Raw genomic sequence first — 25,502 nt, 5'->3', positions numbered from 1 at the left:
CATGCCTGGCCAAAACAGTCTTCATATTGGCTTATGTGAATAGAAATTTGGGTTAGGTGCAGTGGAAAAGAAGAAGCTGCTGTGCTAAAGGCTGCTTAGAAAACGAAAGGCCATTTCACAGAGAAGATACCTCTGAGCTGTCTTGAAAGAAGACAGTGTTTGCCTGGCAGATTGACAAGTGAGATATTTTGGTTAGGAGAGGCATGTTTAAAGCAGAGAAGATAAATACCAAGTTAGGAGAGACAAGGCAGGTGTGTTGATCTACGTGATTATATTATTAGAGTATAAACTTCCAAGAAAAATGTCTAACAGGGTGAGGACAACAGACAGGTAGGGTTTAAGTATTGAAAAATCTGGGATATTATAATCTAAATATTTTTAAAACACTTAACTAGAATACATGGGTAAAAGTAAAAGGGAGATAGATACGAACCCATTAGAGCTATAGCAATGGAGCAGGAAGACCTACGTACCATTTGGAAGCACTTAGAAGGGAATAAGTTTTGAGTTAGTAAAAGAAAAAAAATATTTGGCAAATAAGGAAAATTCAGAAGGAATGATCTTCTTCTCACTAAAGGTATTCAAACTGGACCTTCTTAACCATAGGTTAGAGATGCTTTTGAAGGGATTCTTGTATCAGCTGTGATATTGCACTCACTTTTTAAAGGCATTTTACAATGTTAAGATTCATTGAAATATTTTTAAAACATTTCACCAGTTTGTGTAACTATATTTTAGAGAAATCAAAGGGATTTTAATTACGTGATCTTAAAAGCATGCATCAAGGCTAGTGTTTCCATATCAGTATGTCAGATCATGCTCCATTCATAGTTGCACAGATAAGCCAAACTTTGCAGTTTCTGCCAGTCTGGTTTTAGTTCTGCTCATGTAGGACTTCTGTGGGATAGTTTCTGTGGCCTTCATCTCTCTCACTCCTCATCAATCTGCCATACTCTCCACTTTGTAAGATACTGACCTAGTTAGGATTTCTTTGACACTTGATTCTGTATCCACGCACCTTTTTTCTATACCACTTTCTCTCTCTTGAAGATATTTTTGTGTTCTCTCAATACATCTTCTCTCGAGTGTGATTATCATGGTTTATACCACCACAGCAGATGACAGACTTTGCTATGCACATCATTGCTTTAAGGTTTTTTGTTTATTTTCTTGTGACATTAACGTTATAAATAAGCTACACAATTTTACACTACTCCTATTTATAGAAGTTCATTCATCAAAGAAGTACTTCGGGGTTACCTCAACATGACACACATGATCCTTAGCACTAAGGACTAACACTGCAATGATTGAGACAAAGTAGTTTTCCTTGTGAGGCTTACATTCTGATAAGAAGAGGCTAATTATAAACATGTTAAACAAATAAACAAAAACATAAATCATAATATTTCAAATAGTGATGTGCCACAGAGCAAACTAAAAGGACAAAAAATAGTGACTTATGGGTTGGTCTGACACTTCGCTTTCATGATGAGGGGAGACCTCTCAGAGGGAGTGGCATTTGGGCCAGTGCAAAGGTGATGGGAAAGAGGCAGGCAGGGCGAATGGCAAGAGCCAAGACCCTGAGATGCTACTGACAAGGCTTCTTCAAAGGTGAAGGAGAGGACCAGTGTAAGCTGGATCCTGGTGGGTAAAAGAGTTGCAGGAAAGGAAGCTACTGAAGTAGGCTGGGGGCCAGGTCAGGGTTTAAAAAGGTTTTAAAGCCCTTGTTAAAACAGCCAAATATAATTACAATTAGAGTAAGAAGCCATTCAAGAATTTTATCTAAAGTAACTAATTTACTAGAAAAATATCAAGATTTAGGTGTGTCACTATGTAAGAACAAATGTTACATTAAAACTCATTAGGATAAATGCCTTGTAGCTTGAGGGTTTAGATGGAAAGCGAGATTGGCGTTTTCACGCAAACAAAACTCAAGTGTTTCAGTTTAACCACTCAGGAATATTGCTCCAACTAAATTAAATGACCTACATCAAAGAGTGTCATTAGCAGTTTTAATTACCTAATTTTTAAAATTAAAGATAGTTGGCATTATTTTACAGCAGTAGTTTGTTCTTGGCTCTTCTTGATAGTTTGTGGTGTGCTCTTCCCAGATGTTACTCTTATTATCTGAATGAAAATAGATTCAGGTGACATTGTAGGTTATAGTTGTCATTCAATCTGAATATATTCATTCTCAAAACCCTCATCAACATGGCTAGCATCCGTTGGAAAGAAAACCATCCCTGTTTTTGATTGTGTACTCATTATTTTCTCATTTAAGTTCTGTCACTCCCGCATATTACAGCATAAAGCTACTTTCCTTTTCATCAAAATGTTACCACTGTGTAGTTTCATTTCTACGTAGTTCATTTCTACATAGTTCATAGTTCCTTTCTATGTACTATGCACTGTGTATTTCATTTGTACATAGTTCATTTCTATATAGCTTGCTGCTTTTTGATAGCAGCTGAATATGCTAAGAAGAACATGGTCACCTAAATATTGAGTGAAAATACCTTTGGACATTATTTCTTTTCGTCTCTGGCTCTATCCAAGATGGCAGGACGTTTTTGGTATTAAAGCCACAATGGAAGAGTATGTAGGGCACTGAGGTTTCCTATATTAACAAAGCGTCACTTGGTACTTTGAACCCAGCTACACCTTCAAATACCATCTGTGTTTTTAGCATGCCTGATACCTACTTGCTCTTCTGCATCTGGTACAGGTAAAGCTGAGATAAATTTTACAATTTAATATCTTGTTATTTGTTAAAATGGATGTGGATCCAGCAGTCCCTCTTCTGGGTATATATTTGCTTTTGTTTTAGTTCTGGAAATTTCTATCACAATTTTCAAGCAGCTCAGAAGTTGTCTTATTATCCATAGAAACTAGTAGTATAATTTTTTTTCTTTTCTTTCCAGGAAATGCTTCCAGACTGCACACTTTTACTTAGAGGACAGTACGTCCCCTAGAGTAATATCCACACCTCCAACACCTATCTTTCCAATTTCAGGTATGGCTTAAAGTGTGACCATGAGTAGCTGGTAGATGTTGAACAAAAAGCACATTGTTAAACATTTGTTTTTATTGGAGTACTATGCACATTGCTATGATATAGATTAGTAAATTTTTGTGTTGCCCAAAATATTTATTACATCATGTGTCAGGTACTCAGATTTATATTCTGTCCTCATTAATTTTAAACATTCTTAACCATACAGATATTATAAAATAATTTATAATTGTTCAGGTATACTATGTTAAAAACATAAACATTTATAGCAATAAAATATTAGTTAAGAATAATGGTTATGTTTGCTTATTCCAGTTGTGTCAATGGAAACCCAAGCAACAGAAGTCAGACTAAGTCAATGCAGAAAATGTGGATGGGAAAATAATCACAAAAATAAGGATAAAGCCTAGTTCCTTTCTGATTATTTGAGTTTATGTGAGAAAAGATATTTTTAATCTACATTAGAAAAAAAATCTATAAAACTGTGGTGGTAGTGGTAGGAAAGGCCATGAACACAAAGAATGTATGGTTCAAACATCTCAAAATGTTGAACAGTTAAATATTTGGGAAGACTTTAGCTATTTTTATCATAATTTACCTGAATAACAGTATTCAAAGATAACCAGGGTCATTTTGATAAAGACATCCATTAACCCTAGAGTTTGCACTGTAAATAAAATCATAGTCACTCATTTTTTAATATAAATTCAAGTGGTGCATGTGCAAGTTTGTTAGATGGATATATTGCATATTCAGGCAACTTATTTAATTAACATTTTATAACATCTTAAATTGAAAAGTGGCAACCAAAAAAAGTGGTAGTCTAGAATTGTGTGATCTGGAAGATAGAGGACAATAAAAGTAAAGAGAAGTTATGAAACTAGGGATACAAAAGGAGAAATTCATCTATGGGATCATTTTACAGATGGTGTTTCTAAATTCTCTGACTGATGCTCCATATTTTATTGCTAGAGGCTCAAGTTTCACATGATGTTATCTTCTGAAATCTCATGACTTAAAAAAAACAAAAAATGACAAACATTTTCTTTTTATTTTACATTTATATGTTGATGCAGTTTGTTATATGTTTATATCATATGTGGTATATATTTATATATATTTAACTATGTATGGTATTTTCTTCTTGTACCTTGTAAGCTTAGGAGTTATAAGTGTTTCACTATTTTTCCTCTTTTGTCAAGTCTGTGTCTTTAAGCACTACTGTTTTCTTTGCTTTTCTAGTTTATATTAAAATACTGTACATTTATTTTAGTACCACAGTGTCTCATTAACATATTTAGAATTTTTAGACCGACAGCTCTCAGTTATCTGTTACATTTTGATTCCCTTCACTTCCAAATATTTCCCTTCTGCAAATCCCATCAGCAGGGGTATGCAAATTAGCTCCAATATTATCCAAAGTCCAATATGGTTTATTTTTAACAAATGAAATAATATAAAATCAGAAACTTGTCCAGGAGATCCAAACTCCTCTGTTTTGAATGTCAAAAAAGGGTGATCCAAAGGTATTTCCTTATTTCACTTGTTCTGCTCTCAAAGATTTCCTCTTGATCACCTGAATATGCATGTTTTTGTATAAAATCAGAAAGCAAAGAGAATGTTAGTCTCACTTACTTGTAGACCAATTAATAAAAGAAATTACCAAAATACCTGACTGTCAATAAAAGGTAGTAATCTACTTGTAAAAGGAGGTTGGCAGTCCAGGATAACATCAAGGGATTTGAAGGACATTTACTAGAACTAATGACTTACATGAGATAAATTATTTCTGTTTCTTTATCTAATTTTTAAAGCTTTTTATAAGCAAGATCCTTCTGTCAGTGTGAAGGTAGAATTACACCTTTGTCTAGTGCTTCTTCAGCTTGACCGACTAATTCAATTTTAGTATTCAGATCCACTCATCTAAGAGAGAGAAAAACAGATGGATTCCAATTTTTTTTTAATCAGGAAATTCTTGTTAACTGAAGCTTTAAAATATTAGATGGGCTGAATGCTGAACATCTGTTGATATAAATAACTGTTTCTACTGATATGTGTTTGATGTTTCCTTGTCAGAGAAATCGCTTGTAAAATTGCATACTGTGAACTAGTAATGTGTTCAGTCTAAGAAAGTCTTTCCAGCAAAAGAAGAAAATCAGAGCCACTTACAATAATTTGGCCCCTTCACAATTAATTGACAGATCCAGTGACTTTGTTTACATAGCATATTTTCAAGTCAGAATTCTTGAAATTTTACAGATTAGAAGCCCCAAAGGCTTTTGACATTGTTCTTAATGAATATTCTACATCTAAATGTTTTCTATTATTTATAGAGAGAAGGAAAAAATGTTTTCAAATGTACACATCTGACTGCAAGACGTTAAATTGTACAGTTTTATAAAATTGAACTTGTACTATCTATTATGCTTGGACCACAGTAAAATTGAAACTATTTTTTCCCAGAACTTACATGCAACATCCAAGCATGTTAAAGAAAGCTGTTCATCATAAATGCATTCTACTGATAAGGAGTGAGGTTTTGGTGGTATTCATAAATTCACATTGAAAATAAATGATTTTATCTTTAGGGCATACATGGAAAAGAGATTGCTGAACAAATTAGATTTCTGAAATACAGATACAGGTTTTGATCGATAATAAATATAGAGAAAATTGGTAATTATTGCTTAACTATTGAATGCTGAGGTTTAGTTGGAACTATACAAATAATTGAAATTTGAAATTGTTTCAGAAGCTACTTTACAGATGACAGGTACATTTATTTCTGTTAAATTATCCTTTGTAACACAATTGTTTTATTCACTTAGATGATATTGGAGCAATTCCAATAAAGCACTTTCCAAAGCATGTTGCAGACTTACATGCAAGTAGTGGGTTTACTGAAGAATTTGAGGTATGATTTTAATATGTCTATTTTAAATAATATAGAAAACAGTAAAATTTAAAAGATTCAGCAGTAGGCTATTTCTTGACCTAAAGACAGTGAAACCATTTTCACTTCTAGTAAAAATATTAATTTTCTAATTACATGTGTGTTTAGGAGGTGTGTCAGCGTTACCATATAATTTAGAAACTTGGTTTTCTATTTTAAAAGGCAATTTGTACTGGTGGAAAAATAAAAAACATTATTCATTTTCTTCCATAAAGTATATATCTTGAGTATTCTTTCTTAAAATCTGAATTAATAACAGTGATTCTTTGTAATTTTCTAAATTATAAATTATACTAAACTACTAAATTTCATAATTTTCAGCCAAAGTACATACCAATTCTTAACTGTGACTTGTACACCAGTGTTAATGCAAAAGCTTAGATAACCTTTTCATTTAACAAATAAAAATGTATCTTCTTTTCAAAAAAAAATGCATTTCTTAAAAAAAATTGTAACTTCAAAACCAGTGAATGTTTTTCCAATGATATTCTGTTAAAATACCCTTAAATAGAAGGGCAGAGAAATGTACTGCAAATTTATCATGGCCCACTGAATTGTTAGCTAAGCAGATTTTTTAAAATAGAGAGCCATAAGCACAAAGTTAAGAATAACAACCATGGAAAAATAAAAGCTATCCTTTGTGAATACTTTCTTATATGTCATTTGACTATGGGCCTTCACATTCAACCTTCACCCATCTCTAGGAGTCATTTACTATTATTTCTATTCATATTATTGATGAAATCAAACTCCATAGAAGTTAATTAATAACTAATAAATAGCAGAGTTGCATTCAAACCCTAGTCTGTGATTTAAAAACTCATGTCCTTTCCACTGTAGCTGTGAGCAGGCAAACAGTCTTCAGCTTCCCCTCTGGCTATTCCCCACTAGAGAGCTTCATACTGACTTTTTGCTTCCTTCTCCCTCAACCCCAGTGGCTCTGTGGACCTCCCTCTTTGAAGTACTTAGATTAGAGCTGTGAGACGAATCACAAAATCCACTGTCTCCTGATTTTTTCTCCCCGCTGCACCCAGTAGTTGCTTCCCAGAGCTCACACTATCATGATTTATTTAGGGACGCAAAATGTTATAGATTAGAACGTTTTAAGAAATCAAAGAGAAGTATGGTATGTTTTTACTAATTTAAAATAATAGGAGCCAATTTATTTAATTCTAATAGAAATCTAAATCAGAGCTACATTGAATAAGAAGTAGTGTGAGGCAGTACTCAGTAAAGTGGACTAATATGAAGAATTACATGTTTAAAACATCAAATTGTTTTTTATTATTTTTATAGGCTAGAGGATACACATGCTGTAGCATTAACTCAATGTTAATTTCAATGTTAACTGATAGAAATTACTGGCTAACATCCAACAAAATAAGAAAAAATAGACATTTTATAAGTCATTGGCAACATATGCAGATTCATGGTTTTCATAACTATAAAATCATTTTGAATATTAAGGAGTCCAAAATAATTACATTAATAAAATAACCTCATGTTTTCACTTTAAAAGTTTTTTCTTAATTCCATCACTTTTAACTCACTGCCTGATTCAAGAAAACTTTTCAGTAACTGAATAATTAGCTTGATAACTAATAGTGTTAAACCTTTTAAGTGGTTCATGCATCAAATTGCTTTCAATTGTTCAGAATGACTTACTGCAAAAGAAGCCTTAAAATCTTATTTGGAGGGAGACTGGGCCATTTGCTGATGAATCAGATTAGTATTTGGGTTATCTACTTTCTCAGAAATTATGAGGCTTTTGTTGTATTATATAATACTAAATAATTATAAATTCTAAACTGATATATTTACATAGAAAATATTTCTGAAAAGCATATTAACTGATTTTTAATAAAAAATTTGCAGAAATAAGTTTTCAATACTTATTGAAGTTTGAATTAAAAGAGGTCTACTAATTAAATATTTAGAAGGTAATTCTATCTAAATTTTGTTTCAAAATGATAGAGTGTATGATTTTTAAAATTTTTCGGAAATGGTTAATGTTTTGAGTCTTAAATCTGTTACAAACCACCTAATAGGAAGCTGTTTACTCTTTAAAATAACTCAGTGAAAAATAAAAACAGAAAAGCATATCACTAATTCAGAGTTTCAAATAGTGCTATAATGGTGAAATAAAATAAGATTTGGATGTTAGCAAATCTGACTAATATGACAAAATGTACCATGAAATATGTGGTTACTCTCATCTGCGTTTTTAAAATCATCAAATTATGACATCACTGTCTCCTTTTAAAAGTGTTTTTTTCTTTTTACATAAGTTTAAGGTTCCAAATTATTAGACATTCTGATTTGCATGCAACTGTTTGAAACATTCTGTTGTGTTAGTATTTGACAAATGTATTTATTGCATGATCATAGTTTTCCATTGTAAACCTAATATGAACGCTTTTTTTTCTCATTTGTCGTGTGCTGTGGAATTTGATTTCTTTACTTTTTTGGCATTCATTCCCTCATTAGACACTGAAAGAGTTTTACCAGGTAAGGCATTATTTCACTGCATTTTCTTTTAGCCAAGAAGTAGTTGTAACGTTTTAAAATTTTCATTTGATAGATTATTTTGTTTGTTTTATCTTCCTTATTATATTTTAAGGCACGTTGTTTGAAAGAATATGTGCTAAAGTGGTTTACATGTAATTTTTTATAGGAAGTGCAGAGCTGTACTGTTGACTTAGGTATTACAGCAGACAGCTCCAACCACCCAGACAACAAGCACAAGAATCGATACATCAATATCGTTGCCTGTAAGTATATCCTTAAATCAGCTCTGACTTCAATGTTATTGCCATTTTGGTGACTTTTAAAAGTGTTCTGAAGTCATCTGAGAGCTGACCCCAGTGTGGCTCTTTTAGGGTCTTTTTATCTGGGAATAATAAGACTTGTGTTAGATAATATGTGGCATTATAATCACTCCGACTGACATACCTTCTGCAATTAGTAACATCTGCTTCTTTTAAACAAAACAAACTTAGAATTTTAATCCAGTTCTTTCTTTAGGCTTCATGGACTGTACATCTCCTTTTGTGGTTTTTGCTGTTACTTACATGACTTGGTCCTTTTTTGATTTGCTGACTTTTATGTTAATTTTCCAACTGAATAAAATTTTCCTTAGACTTTTTCTCTTTTCTTCTACCTTTACCTGTTTCCTCCCTTTCTTGGCATTCTTCCTGGGATCTTATAAATCATTGGTTGGATTCCTTCTTTTAATTTTCTTTCCCTTTGTTTTTTTAGCCATTCTCCTTCCCTTTCTCCTCAATTAGGAGCTTTTCTCATTAATGCAATTTTACCTACTATTTTTCTATGAAATTACTGCCTTTCATCTATCTGCTGATAGCAGTTCTGGTTGTATCTGTTACCTCTTATTTTGGTATATATTCCCCTCCATCTCCTAAAATTGGAGTGGGGTTCCTTCCCCACTCCAAAAACAAAACAAACAAACAAACAAACAAAACCTTCTACTTATAGCCTTTCTATATATGCAGTGGCCCTTCCTTGCTTCGTATGAGCATGGTATTACCAATGAGGTTATTTAAATCCTGGTTTTATTCTCGTTCTGGAAGCCAGTGGAGCTGCACTCTTCTCCCTTTTATCATCATGATCTCTTACATAGTTGGTACAGATGCTGATTTCTTGCCACAGAGCTTACACTATTTTTATTTTTTAGTAGAGGGCTTTATGTTTGTCTTCCTGAACTGTGTCTATGCTGGCTACACATAAAACTCACTTGCCTCTTGAGATAAAAGTATTAGACTTCCCTCTACAAGCTAAATAGAACATACCCATCAGGTAATTAAGGAGGGGGTAGAGATTAACATTTGATGAACATCTACTATGTGACTGGCACCGTAAGTATGTTATTTTATTTAATCCCTGAAACAACCAGGCTAGATAGGAAATTGTCCTATTTTAGAGATAAAGAAAAACAATCCAGAAATTCTAAAAATATTAAAACCAAACTACAAAAATAAGTCAGTCTGACATTGAGACCCATCTGTCAATTGCCATGCATCTATTTACACATACATTCCTGTATCAGTGTGAACTGTTAACATCACAGAAGTTATTCATATCCCAGAGTACCTCTTTAACTTGTTATGATTTAGTTGTATTCACTTCATCCTTGAAAACAATGTTACTCCCAGTGAAACCACCATGTGTCCTTCAAGTAATACTTCATTTCTCATATGTATCTTCTTCAAATAAATATAGTTTTTTGTAGAACTGAATTTAATTTCAAACTCCTTTAATCATACTTTGAATTACCATAGTTATACCATTTATCAATTACCACATTTTGCATTCATCCACTTTTAACTGGCAGTCTGATATCTACCTCCTCTGTGCTTGGACAGCTGTTCTCCTGCCTCCCTTCAGAGCAGTTTCTCTTTGAGGCTCCTCCTGAAAGAGCTATTTGCTGTAACTATTCACAGAAACTTCTAGGGAAACTTCGGCTTTCTTCTCTGTCTCCTCTTCCTTCATCAGCCTCCTGTTCATCCTTCCCTAGTTTTGTGAGCCCCCCCTCATCATTTTTTTCCATCTCTTTGAGAGGCTCTCCACTGTTCACAGCCCTTGTAACCAACCTTAAAATTCCATCTAAGAGACCAACTTCAGATATCAACCTCTATAGAAACTTGAATCTCAAACCAAAACAATTTCTGCTTTTATATCCCTCTACTACATTGTACCTCTCACTTAACACTTGTGTTTATGCCCTAGCTTCACCTACTACCTTAGAAATGTTCCTGAGGGTGGAGATTCATTTTATACTTGTCTTTGTTATCTTTGTCATCTCTGTATTCTCAAAACACCTATTAAAGTAATTGCTTGCATTGATTTTAATTGTGCGAGATAAATTGTTATGCAAATATGAATGACCTTTATGCCGAACAGTAGTCTGTGCTACAGTGAAATATATTCTTTTTTATTACAGATGATCATAGCAGGGTTAAGCTTGCACAGCTTGCTGAAAAAGATGGCAGACTAACCGATTACATCAATGCCAATTATGTTGATGTAAGCATGTTTTAATTGAACATTTTATAGAAATTATATTAGACTTAATTATTATACCATAATACCATACATACATACATACATATACCAGTGCTTAACGTCATGTTATTTGATAGATAATAAAAAGATAAATTAACACTAAATAATTTTTAAGAGATTCTATGACTAAAAAATTTCATAATGAATGACATTCAAGCTATTTTACTTGGTTTATCTCTCCTGAGTGAGGGAAGGAATTTATGCTGGGAGTGTACATTCGGGGTAGAATAAGTAGATTCAGTTAGGTTTCTAACTCTTTAAATGTGAACGACAGGGCCAGTGTGTATTTTAAGTTTCCCAGAGCTCCTGGCACAATGATACCCATTTAGCAGATGAACAAAAAATGTCCATGGTAGTAATGATGAAAAAGCAAACATGATTATTAAGCCAGTTATCAACCTTTATAATTTTGGGTGTTCCTCGGGATACGCAGCTTTGGGAAAATCACTGGCACTCTCCAGAGACTGTAGACCGCTCACTAACTTCATTGGTTTTCACTGTGATCACCTGAATGTCAGTAAAACTTAGTTATTTCCCTGACAGGCACCTCTCAGTCTAACTGACTTTGGGTTAATACTGTGTGGAACACTGAATTCAAATAAGTGAATACTTAAGTATAAAGTGGGTTTGTTACAGGCAACCATTTCATACTTCCTGCAGAGGAAATATGCATGTCAGAATGAACATGAGATTTGTAGTTAGAACTGATTTTTGAATCACTTCTCTGCCACTGGCTAGCTGTGGGCCTTTGGAAAATCACTTCACTGTTCTCAGCTTTAGCTTCCTCATCTACACATCAGGGTTGATGCTTCCATTTTGCACAGGTGAAAGATGAAGGTTCACATTCTATATTAGTCTGTTCTCACACTGCTATGAAGGAATACCAAAGACTGGGTAATTTATAAAGAAAAGAGATTTAACTGACTCACAGTTCCACATGGCTCAGGAGGTCTCAGGAAACTCACAGTCATGGAGAAAGGCACCTTATCGCAGAGCGACAGGAGAAAGAATGAGTGCCGAGTGAAGGGGAAAGTCCCTTATAAAACCATCAGATCTCGTGAGAACTCACTATTATGAGAACAGCATGGGAGAAACTGCCCTCACGATTCAATTATTTCCACCTGGTCCCTCCCACAACACACGGGAATTATGGAAACTACAATTCAAGATGAGATTTGGGTGGGGAAATAGCCAATCCATATTGTGTTCATAAAACATCTGGTCCAAAATAAGACGCAGAGTGACAAATTGCTTATAATGATTAGCACTTCTCAGTAGCTCAAAGGAGAGTTAAGGAGGCTTCACTCCAGATGCTTTTCTAGCTGTTGTCGACAGCTGATCCCCATTGCCTAAAATACATTTCAAAGCAGTGCTATTAAAGACCTGATTTTAAGCATAGTAAATAGATATGGATTAAATGCACTTGGAATAAAAATGCACAGAATTCTGTTTGTATCCAAGCAAAGAGAGATTTTTTGTTTTTGTTTTTACAAAAATGCTAGAGATCCTTCTGCTTCCTAACCAAGAGTAACTACCTTGGTTAGTACTATGAAATTTCTCCAACTTTGCAAGTTTATTTTTATAGTTTTTCATTCATAAAAAAAGTATGCTGACTTTAAAAACTTAGGTATTGTACAGTTAAAGGTGACATATAAATCAGTTAGTAAGAAACATTTGTCGTCTAATTCTTCAGGGCTACAACAGACCAAAAGCTTATATTGCTGCCCAAGGCCCACTGAAATCCACAGCTGAAGACTTCTGGAGAATGATATGGGAGCATAACGTGGAAGTTATTGTCATGATAACAAACCTCGTGGAGAAAGGAAGGGTATGTAGATAATCTGTTATGTCATCCCCAAAAAAGTAATTAGAGGTACTTTAAATTAGTTTTAATAGAGTCAACATTAGTAAAGAGCCGAAGTTTTGAAAGTTAGTTGGGATTGTTTTCTAGTAAATATGACAGCTAAAGGGAAACTGTTAATATTGTCAGTCAGAAAGTTTTATGATGAGTCATGCTATCTGCCTTTTACATGCATTCTTCATGCTGTGAGAGTAGCAAATGGGACTCACTGAAAAGCAATGTAGAGTGAAATTAATTTTAATTCACAGGACATGGATTTTAGTCTTGGCTCTGTGACCTGAATCTTCTGACTCACTTATCTCATCTGAAAGAGGAAAATTTAGGCTACCTCATCTCAGTCCCTTTTAGCTCTCAGATTCTATTCCTAGGCTCCCCCAAACTACTTTCAATCACTTATAAAGAAAATGAAATATTTAGAAGAGTGAGGGAGCCCATTTCTGTCGCTGTTTCAGGGAATGACTTTTACATGGAGCATTTGACATATGGAAGTAGCATCTACTTTTTGTTTTGCAGAGGAAATGTGATCAGTACTGGCCTGCCGATGGTAGTGAGGAGTACGGGAACTTTCTGGTCACTCAGAAGAGTGTGCAAGTGCTTGCCTACTATACTGTAAGGAATTTTACTCTAAGAAACACAAAAATAAAAAAGGTGAGTCAGCAAATGATGTACATAGTCAAGTGAGCAACGCATTTGGTCATTTTTTAAGTAAATGAGTGAACCAAGAAAGGGTAAAAAATATATAATTAAAGGCATTAAAAATTCTTGTAATCCCAGCACTTTGGGAGGCCAAGGCGGGTGGATCACGAGGTCAAGAGATCGAGACCATCCTGGTGAAACCCCGTCTCTACTAAAAATACAAAAAATTAGCTGGGCATGGTGGCGCGTGCCTGTAATCCCAGCTACTCAGGAGGCTGAGGCAGGAGAATTGCTTGAACCCAGGAGGCGGAGGTTGCAGTGAGCTGAGATCACGCCATTGCACTCCAGCCGGGGTAACAAGAGCGAAACTCCGTCTCAAAAAAAAAAAAAAAATTCTTGTAACAGACCAGATATGTGGCTCATGCCTGTAATCCCAGTACATTGTGAGGCCAAGGTGGGCAAATCACTTGAGATCAGTAGGTTAAGACTACCTTGGCCAACATGGCAAAACCCCATCTTTACTCAAATGCAAAAATTTGCTGAGTGTGATGGCGTGCACCCTGGAGTCTGAGGCACGAGAATTGCTTGTACCTGGGAGGCAGGGGTTGCAGTGAGCTGAGACTGTGCTACTGCACTCCAGCCTGGGCAACAGAGTGAGACTCTATCTCAAAAAAAAAATTTATATATATATATTCTTATCACAGCTGCTGTCAGTCCTAAAGGTTTCTGTCTAGTCTCTAAGAGCCAGCTGTGGCTCTGGAGCCAAGTTGGTTTTGTTACTGATGTTTACAGTGAATGTGATGCATGAACGGAAATTCCTACCTTGTGTGGTAAATGCATATAGGATGGCCCTGACACAATCCCAGCATTCAACTAAAAAGAGTGGAGAGGAAGAGTACTAAACACTGGGGTCTATTGGGGGGGGAAAGGGGAGGGCCAGTGGGAGGGGGAGCTGGGGAGGGATAGCCTGGGGAGAAATGCCAAAGGTGGATGAAGGGGAGAAAGGAAGCAAAACACACTGCCATGTGTGTACCTATGCAACTGTCTTGCATGTTCTGCACATGTACCCCAAAACCTACAATGCAATAAAAAATTAAAAAAGAAAAAAAGAGTGGAGAGTGAAACAAGGGAAGGAAAGAAAACACAAAAAGAATAATGTGTTACTCAGGTTCTTCAAAGAAACAGAACCAAAATAACAGAGATAGATTTATATTTTTAAGGTTTCACTCACACAGTCATGGGGATTAACAGATCTTAAATCTGTAGGACAGGCTGGCAGCCTGAAAATTCTGGCAGGAACTTTACATTGCACTGTTGAGAATTCTTTCTTCTTCACGTAACTTACCAGACTTCATTCTAACAGCCTTCAACTGATTGAATGGGGCTCACCCACATTATGGACGATGATTTGCTTTACTCAAAGTTTACTGTCTTACATGTTAATCACGTCTAAAAAACATACCTTTACAGCAACATCTTGTGTGACTAGTGTTGACCAAACAATGGACCACCATGGCGTAGCCAAGTGGACACAAAATAAACCATCACAAATGGTACTCTACTTTTTTGCCTTCATGATGGACCTGTACATCAAGCTATGACTCCTGGCTTGCTGTTTAAGAACTGTGTGTGTGTGTGTGTGTGTGTGTGTGTCTGTGTGTGCGTGTGTGTGTGTGTGTGTGTGTGTCTGTAATTAACTGTCTGAACTTTTCCAGGGATCCCAGAAAGGAAGACCCAGTGGGCGTGTGGTCACTCAGTATCACTACACCCAGTGGCCTGACATGGGAGTACCAGAGTACTCCCTGCCAGTGCTGACCTTTGTGAGAAAAGCAGCCCATGCCAAGCGCCATGCAGTGGGGCCTGTTGTCGTCCACTGCAGGTGAGTCTCAGAGATGTGCCTCTAAACTCATAGAATTGCTTATACTTGCAAAAAGGAAATCAGTGGAACAAAGCTGTTGCCAAAATGGGAATGACGTCTTGAAGTGAGGGTGATGACATTATGTGTTAATTTTCATGAGTATTGATCACTAGGAAATGAACATGCCAGACTCAGAATTGGATTGCTGAATATTTCTAAGCACCATGTATTGTTTGATGCTGATTATTTTATTTGATTGTTCAATTGGATTTCAGCTTATTAACTATTTGAGGCAGGTGGAACAATGTTTTTGTTGTTAAACAAATATCTACCTCAACATATAACACCGTGGGATAAAAATGCTTGGGATACAACCCCTGTTCCTAGGAGTTAACAGTCCGTTTTAGAGTTATTATGCCAGGCTTGTATTACAGAAGCCAAAGCACACAGATTGTGAGAAATTTGGCAAAATATATTTGAGTTGTTTTAAACATTGGGACCGGAATCCCTTTTTTATTTTCTGGAGTTTTTTTTCTAGTATATTACATTGAACATTTTGTCAATTCATTGTCGCCAAGCTTTTTTAAATTTCCAAGATTGGGTTGATAAATAGAAATAATGATATTTCAATGAAAGAGGAAAAATATGTTAAACATCCTTATTTGACGCTTTAAGTTAAAATAATAATAGCAGTTAATATGTATTGAGTGATGACTGTGTGCCAAGCCTTATGATCGCAAAGATCAAATTTGTTTCTATGTGAAGTATCATAATCAAAGCAGTGTGTTTTGACAGGAGCAAGTGTTTGCCTTTGATATATAGCTTATCTAACACATTCTAATTGCCATCTCCGGAGTTACATTTGAGAGACCCATCTTGAGGTTTTTTAAATCTGTTAGCCTGATGATAAACTGAGGAAAACAGGAAGAAGCAAGAAAAATAGCGCTGAAGGTCAGGGATTGTTTCCCAGCAAACAGAGAAGGACCAGGCTATTGTGCAGAGCAGGTGCTAATTTTCCACTCTAGCACTTCCTACTTGTCAGAACATTTGAAAAGAATTCCTGTCTGTGAATTCTGTCCCTCCGGTAGAGGCTTTGAAGAAGTCGATAGATAATGGCCCTTTAGAAATAACCGAAGTCATGCTTTATTCCTCACAATCTCACTGAAATGATATTTTCATCTAAAAGCTTTATCAAATTCTTTTTCCCATTAATACGGAAACCTTTATAAACATGTCTACTTGGAAACATAGACCTAGGGACCTTTTCTTTTCAGAATTTGGTGAAGCTGATGCTTCCATTTTTGTCAGATTAAATGTCTATTTGCCACACTCTGATACATAATATTTTCATTGAACAATACACAATGAATAATAAATACATTTTTTGAACATTTAAAAGTCTCCAACAGAAGTAGGTTATTTTTCAATTAGACACATGACAAAAAATTGAAAGGGAACTTTTAAATTTCTTGTTTAAAGCGTGTGCTTAACTACTAAATCGATGACAGTATTGAACTGCTAAATTTATTGTGTGACTCACTTGCTTGAGGAAGGAAGTTATTTTAATCAACATGACAACCGGTAGTGATCTATGTTTCAAATGTATTTTATGCTTAACATTGAAATATTTCTTTATTTGTGCTCTCTTTAGTGCTGGAGTTGGAAGAACAGGCACATACATTGTGCTAGATAGTATGCTGCAGCAGATTCAACACGAAGGAACTGTCAACATATTTGGCTTCTTAAAACACATCCGTTCACAAAGGAATTATTTGGTACAAACTGAGGTATGATTTTTAAAAAGATAACTTTATTCATCTAAGGCATCGACATGTCAATAAAACGTAGGTGTATTCATCTCCTAGGACTGTATAACGAAGTACTACAAACTCTGCGGCTTAGTACAACAAGAGTTTATTGTCTCACGGTTTTGGTGTCTGTAGGTCCCTGCCCTTCCAGAAGCCTCTAAAGAAGATTCTTCCTTGCCTCTTCCAGCTCCTAGTAGCCTCATGTATTTCTTGGCTTGTGGCAGTACAACTCCGGTGTCAGTCTTCACTTGGCTGTCTCTTTCATTGAAATACCATTATTTCTATTTATCAAACCAGTCTTGGAAATTTAAAAAATCTTGGCAACAATGAATTGACAAAATGTTCAATGTAATGTATTAGAAAAAAACTCCAGAAAATAAAAAATGGATAAGGGATTCTGGTTGTTTAAAACAACTCAAATATATTCTGACAGATTTCTCACAATCTGTGTCTGTGCCCAGATTTCCCCCCTCTTATAAGCGTACCAGCCATCCTCCTCCTCCATTTGATCTCATCTTAACTGATTACACCTGTAACAAAGCTATTCACAAACAAGATCACACTCTGAGTTACCAGTGGGTTAGAGCTTCAATATATCTTTTGGGGGGGACAACATTCAACCCATAACACCGGTAACTGCAGCTATATCATGAACAAGCCAGTTAAATTTTGTCTCTTTTGTGACCCCCAAATAGGAAATGTCTTAAAATGACACTGGCCATAGAGAAGATACAGCAAAAGTCTGATTAGAGTGGTCCACACACATCCCTGCTAGCAAAAATCTCAAGTTGTTCATACACATAGTGGATTTTTTTAAAATATAAATTATGCTTAAATTATATCTATTTTAAGCCCATATAGTTTACCCATAAGTGACACAGAACAACATCAGCAAAGCAGCATTTTATCTTCACTGTTTCTAAATCAAAATGAATTTGAATGGAAAACTATAAATGGCAGCTTCAAAGCAATCAAAAACATATGGCTGAGTGGGCTTCAAAACCAAACCAAACCAAACTTTCTTCCATCCATTATCCTCAGCAAACTTACACAGGAACAGATAGCCAAATACCACATGTTCTCACTTATAAGTGGGAGCTAAATGATAAGAACACATGGACACATGGAAGGGAACAAGATATACTGGAGCCTATCAGAGGGTAGAGGGTGAGAGGAGAGAGAGCATCAGGAAAAATAACGAATGGACTAAAAAACTTAATACCCGGGTGATGAAATAATCTGTACAGCAAACACCATGACACAAGTTTACCTATGTAACAAACCTGCACATGTACCCTGAACTTAAAATAAAAGTTAAAATACGATATTCTGGTCATATAAGACCAAGGAAAAGTCCCATGTATGAAGTATCAGAGAACTGTTAACTGTATATAAAATTGAGTTAAATTATATATGACAAGCGGAAAGAAGAGTTGGCATTGCCAGAAGGGGTGGGCCCACCAGAAGTATAGAAATCAGGAAAGCCCTCCCACAAAGTGTAGCGGTGTCAAATTTGAAGGATAGGCAGAGAGGACATTGCTTTGTCGTACCAGCTCTTCCTGCCTCCTACCCTTTTGTGTATTCCCAGCAATACACAATAAATGAAGAGGTAAGGAATGAGAAGACGTTCTTTCTCCTGTGGCCCACTTCCTTTCTTCTGTCTGACTTCCTTCCAAGTCTAGTAAGCACTCTTTTGTGGGTATCCCCTGATTCTGTAAAACTCTCCTCTTCTGTCAGTGGAAAGTACTATGTTTGTAGCTAGATACATATGAGGAAAACTTGAAGCAATAGTTCTTATTGTCATTGTTTTTCCAGGAGCAGTATGTCTTCATTCATGATACGCTAGTTGAGGCCATACTTAGCAAAGAAACTGAGGTGCTGGACAGTCATATTCATGCCTATGTTAATGCGCTCCTCATTCCTGGACCAACAGGCAAAACAAAGCTAGAGAAACAATTTCAGGTGAGTCCTCTTGGATGTCACTAGAGAACTGAATGTCCCTGCCTCTTCCCATTTGAGTTGACAAGGTCATGTTGAGTGGGCAGTGTTGGTACAGTGGCTTTGTATTTGAGCTATCATTGTTCCTTACTGTGGGCCACAGTGCCCATGATAAATTTCAAGGAGAAACATAATTCTGAGTCGCAAGAGGAAAAGTTCTCAGAAACCTTAAACTAAGTTTTATAAATGCAAACTTGGTGGAGAAAAGAGGGGCAGAGAGCATTACAGAATGAAAAGAAAGAACTTATAAAACAGACTATGTAAGTGCTCTTTTTACTTTGAAAAAAAAGCAGACCACTTAAACATGAGTGCTGTGGCTCAGGCTGTTCCTGATACACTTTGGAAAAATCCGTGTCTCACTTGAAACCTCTGGACCAGAGTAGTCCACACTGGAGTAATAGCCTCTTCAACCCCAGTTTCTCCCCCTCACCCTGTCTCAAGGCCGTAAGCCAGATATGAGAGTGTGTTTTGTCCATATTGTACCTCCCACAATACCAGCTCTCTGACTTTCAGAAATCAGTAGGCAAAGAATTCAGAAAGCAGGTGTTACCAGACCTGCCAGCTGAGACCAAAGCATTTACAGAATCGTAGCTTTCCACAGGAAGGGGAATGGGAGCTGTGTTATTTGCTCTACATTGTTCCTGTGCTATCTGCTTACTTCTCAGAGTTCCTGAAGAAATAGGGCCAAATTTTGAAGAATGTATATCTAGGAAGAATTTGGAAGACCTTAGAAAAACCCAAGAGAGTTAACAGACCTTGAGATTTCACTTATTTTTCCTGCTTTGTTTCCCAGTCTTCAGCATAGAAGATGCTGGCCATCATGAATTCCTTGGGGCCTTTTGCCTTTTAAAAAACTGCCTTGTATGACTTTGGAGGTGTAAGAGAAAGACTGGGGTGGATACTGAGCTTAGAACCTATTGTCAGAACTCATAAATGTTTTACTCAGTCAAGCTTATCTCAGTCATAAAAGAATGCCTCTTAGGGGGAAAAGAGTAGGCAGTTGGGTTTCAGGTAATAAAGAAATGTTAAAATGTAATTAAGTTGTTAAGATATCTTTTCCCTAAATAAATTACACACACACGCACACACACGCACACACACGATATTACCCATTTCAACAAAATTCTCATTTAAATATGATTTGCCACTGTTATTTGTATAAAAAGATAGATATGGCTTAAGCTAAATAATCCAGGATCAAAATGAAAACATGAGTTATAGGGTCAGAATTCAATTGAAAAGAGAGATATTTTACTCTCTTTCCTGTTAGCATCATAAATAGGTAAATGTATTTATGTCTATGTGTTTGTACCATCCCATTAAATAGTTATCTATTCAAGTTTGTCCATAGAAAAATTTCTTGAAATAAATTGAATATCTGTTTATTTAACAAGTACTTATCAGACACCTACCAAATGCCAGGTTTTTGTGTTACTGGGTGAAGACATGAATTAGAAGATAAATAAATAAAGCACAGCCAGTTCCTAGTCTTACGGTGCCTGCAGTCTAATGGAAGATACAGGTAAGAAAACAAACAGGCCAGGTGCAGTGGCTCATGCCTGTAATTCCTCTGTTTTGGGAGACCATGGTCAAGAGTTTGAGACCAGCTTGGGCAACAGAGCAAGACCTTGTCTCTACAAAAAGTTAGCTGGGTAGGTAGCATAAGCCTGTAGTTTTATCTACTCAGGAGGCTGAGGTGAAAGAATTGCTTGAGCTCAGAAGTTCAAGATTACAGTGAGCAATGATTGTGCCACTGCACTCCAGTCTGGGAGATAGAGTGAAACCCTGTAACTAAAAAGAAAGAAAGATCCCAGCACTTTGGGAGGCCGAGGCGGGTGGATCACGAGGTCAACAGATCGAGACCATCTTGGTCAACATGGTGAAACCCCGTCTCTACTAAAATTACAAAAAATTAGCTGGGCACGGTGGTGCGTGCCTGTAATCCCAGCTGCTCGGGAGGCTGAGGCAGGAGAATTGCCTGAACCCAGGAGGCGGAGATTGCGGTGAGCCGAGATCGCGCCATTGCACTCCAGCCTGGGTAACAAGAGGGAAACTCCATCTCAAAAAAAAAAAAGAAAGAAACAGATAAATAAAATAGTGTGAAAAATTCCATTATAAAGGTAAAACAGGGTGCTGTAGGAGTACAGGTAAGGATGCAATTTACCAGGGAAGAATTGTATAAGATATATTTAAGAGTTGAACACAGGATTTGGTGATTCACTGGACATTGCAGAGAGGGAGGAGAGAAAAGGCAGGATAATTAGTCAGATTCTGCTTGGGCACTGGGAAAGTAGTGATGTCATTCACTATGATTGAGAATCAGGAAGAGAAGGTGGTACATGCTTGAGGGGTGTGGTGAGGGAGAAGGTGGTGAGATATGTCTAAATCTAACTTATTTTTAGGTTCTTGGGAGATGTCCCAATAAATATGTGTATTTGGCAGTTGAATACTGGGTCTGAAGCATAAGAAAGAGGCCTGGCCTGAAGAAATGGATTAGGGAGTGATCAGCTTAGAGATATTTCCTTGAAGCCTTGGAGTTGGATAAGACAGCCAACTAAAAATGAAATGTCTAAGAAAGGTTAGAAAGGATTATCTAAGAAAAGATTTTAATTAATCAGTGAATGGCTAGCCCACAAAAGAAAGGGGGAAAAGTGGCATCAGAAGGTAGGAGAAACTTTGGGACAGTGGGATACACTAGAATCCAAAATAAATAATGTTTCATAAAAGAGGAAATGAACAGAGATAGCAAGTGCTAATGACAAATCAAGTATGTTGGGAATGGAGGGGGCCATTGGATTTAGACGTAAGTCATTGCTAACCTTTGTATAAAAGCTATTTCAGGAAAGTATAGCCTTGAAGCCAGATTACAGGTAGTTAAGAGTAAATGGATTTGAGGAATTAATGACAATTACATAACTCTTCAAAAAAATTTTACTCTAGACAGAATGATTAAGATAACTATAAGAAAACTTTGAGTTAGAGAGTAAGATGGGGGTTGTTTATCTGGGGGTTCTTTGCTTATGTTTTAATGTGAGACATGTGAGCTTCTTTAAAAACTAGTAAAAATTGGATAATTGGAGTTTGCAGAGACCCTGAGTGGAACAAAGAGGCGGGAATTCAGGACACAGGTAAAGGAATTAGTGTTCAATAGCAGTAAAATCTAAGTGCATGTTCATAGTACTACACATATAGGCTCCAAGGCTGGAGGCAGAGGGAGTACTCTAGAGTTCCTATTCTCTCTGAAGAGAAGGTGTGAGAGAGATGTGTTGAACATATATTCTCTTTTTTTTTTTTTTTTGAGACAGGGTCTCACTCTGTCACCCAGGCTGGAGTGCAGTAACACAGTCTCGGCTCACTGCAATGTTCCTCTCCATGGATCCTTAAGTGATCCTCCTATGTCAGCCTCCTGAGTAGCTAGGACTATAGCAGGTGTACACAGCCATGCCTTGCTAATTTTTTTTCCTCGTTAAATTTTTTAATAGGTCTCAAAATTCTGTGACAAATTTTTAGTCAGGTTGTTTCCACTAAAAAGTATTGATTTTAAAAACTAATAACTTAAAACTGCCACACGCAAAAAAAAAAATGAAAGTGGTCCACAAAACATTCTCCTTTTCTTCTGAAGGTTTTATGATGCATTGTTATCATTAATCATTCTTTTATTACTAAACTTAAATGGCCAATTGAAAGGAACAGTTCTGAGACGGTTCTTCCTCCACCACCGATTAAGACCGATGTAGCAGGTATTAGTGATAATATTCATTTAGCCTTCTGAGCTTCCTGGGCAGACTTAGTGACCTTGCCAGCTCCAGCAGCCTTCTTGTCCATTGCTTTGACGACACCACCGCAACCGTCTGTCTCATATGACGAACAGCAAAGTGACCCAGAGGTGGATAGTCTGAGAAGCTCTCAACACACATGGGCTTGCCAGGAACCATATCAACGATGGCAGCATCACCAGACTTCAAGAATTTAGGGCCATCTTCCAGCTTTTTACCATGTTGGCGATCAGTCTTTTCCTTCAGCTCAGCAAACTTGCATGCAATGTGAGCTGTGTGGCAATCCAGCACAGGGCATAGCCAGCACTGATTTGGCCTGGATGATTTAGGATAATCACCTGAGCAGTGAAGCCAGCTGCTTCCATTGGTGGGTCGTTCTTGCTGTCACCAGCAACGTTGCCACGACGAACATCCTTGACAGACACATTTTTGATATTGAAGCCCACATTGTCCCCAGGAAGAGCTTCCCTCAAAGCTTCATGGTGCATTTCAACAGATTTCAGTTCAGTGGTAACGTTGACTGGAGCAAAGGTGACTACCACGAGGTTTGAGAACACCAGTCTCCAGTCAACCAATAGGAACAATACCAAATAACACTAATTTTATAGACATCCTGGAGAGGCAGGTGCAAGGGCTTGTCTACTGGACCGGTTGATGGTAGGGTGCAGTCCAGAGCCTCAAGCAGTGGGTTCCAGTGGCATTGCCATCCTTATAGGTGACTTTCCAACCCTTGAAGCAAGGCATGTTAGCACATGGCTCCAGCATGTTGTCACCATTCCAACCAGGAATTGGCATGCATGCTTCTGTGTTGGGGTTTTAGCCAATTTTCTTTTTTTTTTTTTTGAGATGGAGTTTCGCTCTTTTCACCCAGGCTGGAGTGCAATGGCGCGATCTCGGCTCACCGCAACCTCCGCCTCCTGGGTTCAGGCAATTCTCCTGCCTCAGCCTCCCGAGTAGCTGGGATTACAGGCACATGCCACCATGCCCAGCTAATTTTTTGTATTTTTAGTAGTGACGGGGTTTCACCATGTTGACCAGGATGGTCTCGATCTCTTGACCTCGTGATCCACCCGCCTCGGCCTCCCAAAGTGCTGGGATTACAGGCTTGAGCCACCGCGCCCGGCCTAGCCAATATTCTTAATGTAAGTGCCGACTTCCTTAACGATTTCCCCACATCTCTTCTGGCTGTCAGGTGGCTCAGTGGAATCCATTTTGTCAACACCAACAATCAGTTGTTTCACACCCAGTGTATAAGCCAGAAGGGCATGCTCTCAGGTCTGCCAGATCTTGGAGATACCAGCTTCAAATTCACCAACACCAGCAGCAACAATCAGGACAGCACAGTCAGCCTGAGATGTCCCTGTAATCATGTTTTTGATGAAGTCTCTGTGTCCTGTGGCATCAGTGATAGTCACATAGTACTTGCTGGTCTCAAATTTCTACAAGGAGATATCAATGGTGATACCACGTTCACGCTAGACTTTCAGTTTATCCAAGACGCAGGAATACTTGAAAGAGCCCTTTCCCATCTCAGCAGCTTCCTTTTCAAATTTTTCAATGGTTCTTTTGTCAGTGGCACCGCATTTGTAGATTAGATGGCCGGTAGTGGTGGACTTGCCCGAATCTACATGTCCAATGACAACAATGTTGATATGAATCTTTTCCTTTCCCATTTTGGCTTTTAGGAGTAGTTTTCACCACGCCTGTGTTCTGGTGGCAACCCCGTTGCAAAAATGAGCCTTGCTAATTTTTCTTTTTTAATTTTTTATTGGATTATAGGTTTTGGGGTACATGAGCAGAGCATGCAAGACAGTTGCGTAGGTGCACACATGGCAGTGTGCTTTGCTTTTCTTCTCCCCTTCACCCACATTTGGCATTTCTCCCCAGGCTATCCCTCCCCACCTCCCCCTCCCACTGGCCCTCCCCCTTTCCCCCCAATAGACCCCACTGTTTAGTACTCCCCTTTCTGTGTCCATGTGCTAATTTTTAAAATATTTTTGTAGAGATGGGATTTCACCATGTTGCCCAGCTGGTCTCAAACTCCTGAGCTCAAGCGATCTGCCTGCCATGGCCTCACAAAGTGCTGGAATTACTCATGTGTACACTGCGTCATTGTACACATATTCTAAAATAAAACTGTTGATAGGTGCAGAGGGAAAAGGAAGATAATTTCAAGGAGTCTATATCATACCAGTCATTTTCTCAGAATGTAATACAGTAAAATTTGGAACTGACAATGAAAAGTTGCCCCCAAAATGTTTATATTTGAGAATTAAAATACCCTTTTTAATAATATACATATTTAAGAATAAATTATAAAATATTTAGAATTAAAGGTCAAAAGAAGCACTATATAACATTTTTAAAGTTTAAAAAATTAAATAGAAAATTAAAATGATTAAATAAAGATTTAACAAAACCAAATGCAGGTTCTGCCAAAAGACTATTAAAATAGAAAAACCTTTGTCCAGACTGATGAGGGGGGGAGAAAATGTGATTAAATAATATTGAGATTAA

The 25,502-nt window shown here is 36.9% G+C and overlaps 1 protein-coding gene and 1 pseudogene across 8 annotated transcripts in view; one reads left to right on the top strand and one right to left on the bottom strand.

Moving 5' to 3' along the window:
• Positions 1 to 25,502, top strand: part of PTPRZ1 (protein tyrosine phosphatase receptor type Z1) — a 182,978-nt gene that overhangs the window by 144,391 nt on the left and 13,085 nt on the right. For 4 of the 8 annotated variants that reach the window (XM_009003178.5, XM_035254886.3, XM_054237749.2 and 1 more), the window contains 10 exons: positions 2,925 to 3,016; positions 5,845 to 5,930; positions 8,457 to 8,477; positions 8,644 to 8,740; positions 10,927 to 11,009; positions 12,742 to 12,876; positions 13,423 to 13,557; positions 15,261 to 15,424; positions 17,055 to 17,190; positions 19,027 to 19,173. In XM_009003178.5, the coding sequence (XP_009001426.4) occupies positions 2,925 to 3,016; positions 5,845 to 5,930; positions 8,457 to 8,477; positions 8,644 to 8,740; positions 10,927 to 11,009; positions 12,742 to 12,876; positions 13,423 to 13,557; positions 15,261 to 15,424; positions 17,055 to 17,190; positions 19,027 to 19,173 (1,096 nt within the window). The remainder of the gene's footprint in view (positions 1 to 2,924; positions 3,017 to 5,844; positions 5,931 to 8,456; positions 8,478 to 8,643; positions 8,741 to 10,926; positions 11,010 to 12,741; positions 12,877 to 13,422; positions 13,558 to 15,260; positions 15,425 to 17,054; positions 17,191 to 19,026; positions 19,174 to 25,502) is intronic. The other 4 variants (XM_009003179.5, XM_078343894.1, XM_078343893.1 and 1 more) reach the window with 1 other exon arrangement.
• LOC100386077 (elongation factor 1-alpha 1-like) lies at positions 22,873 to 24,751 on the bottom strand (annotated as a pseudogene).

The sequence above is a fragment of the Callithrix jacchus genome, chromosome 11, assembly GCF_049354715.1.
Source record: "Callithrix jacchus isolate 240 chromosome 11, calJac240_pri, whole genome shotgun sequence".
Taxonomy (NCBI): Eukaryota; Metazoa; Chordata; class Mammalia; order Primates; family Cebidae; genus Callithrix; species Callithrix jacchus.
Note: the sequence above shows the minus strand (reverse complement) of the source record. Positions and strands in the feature narration are given on the sequence as shown.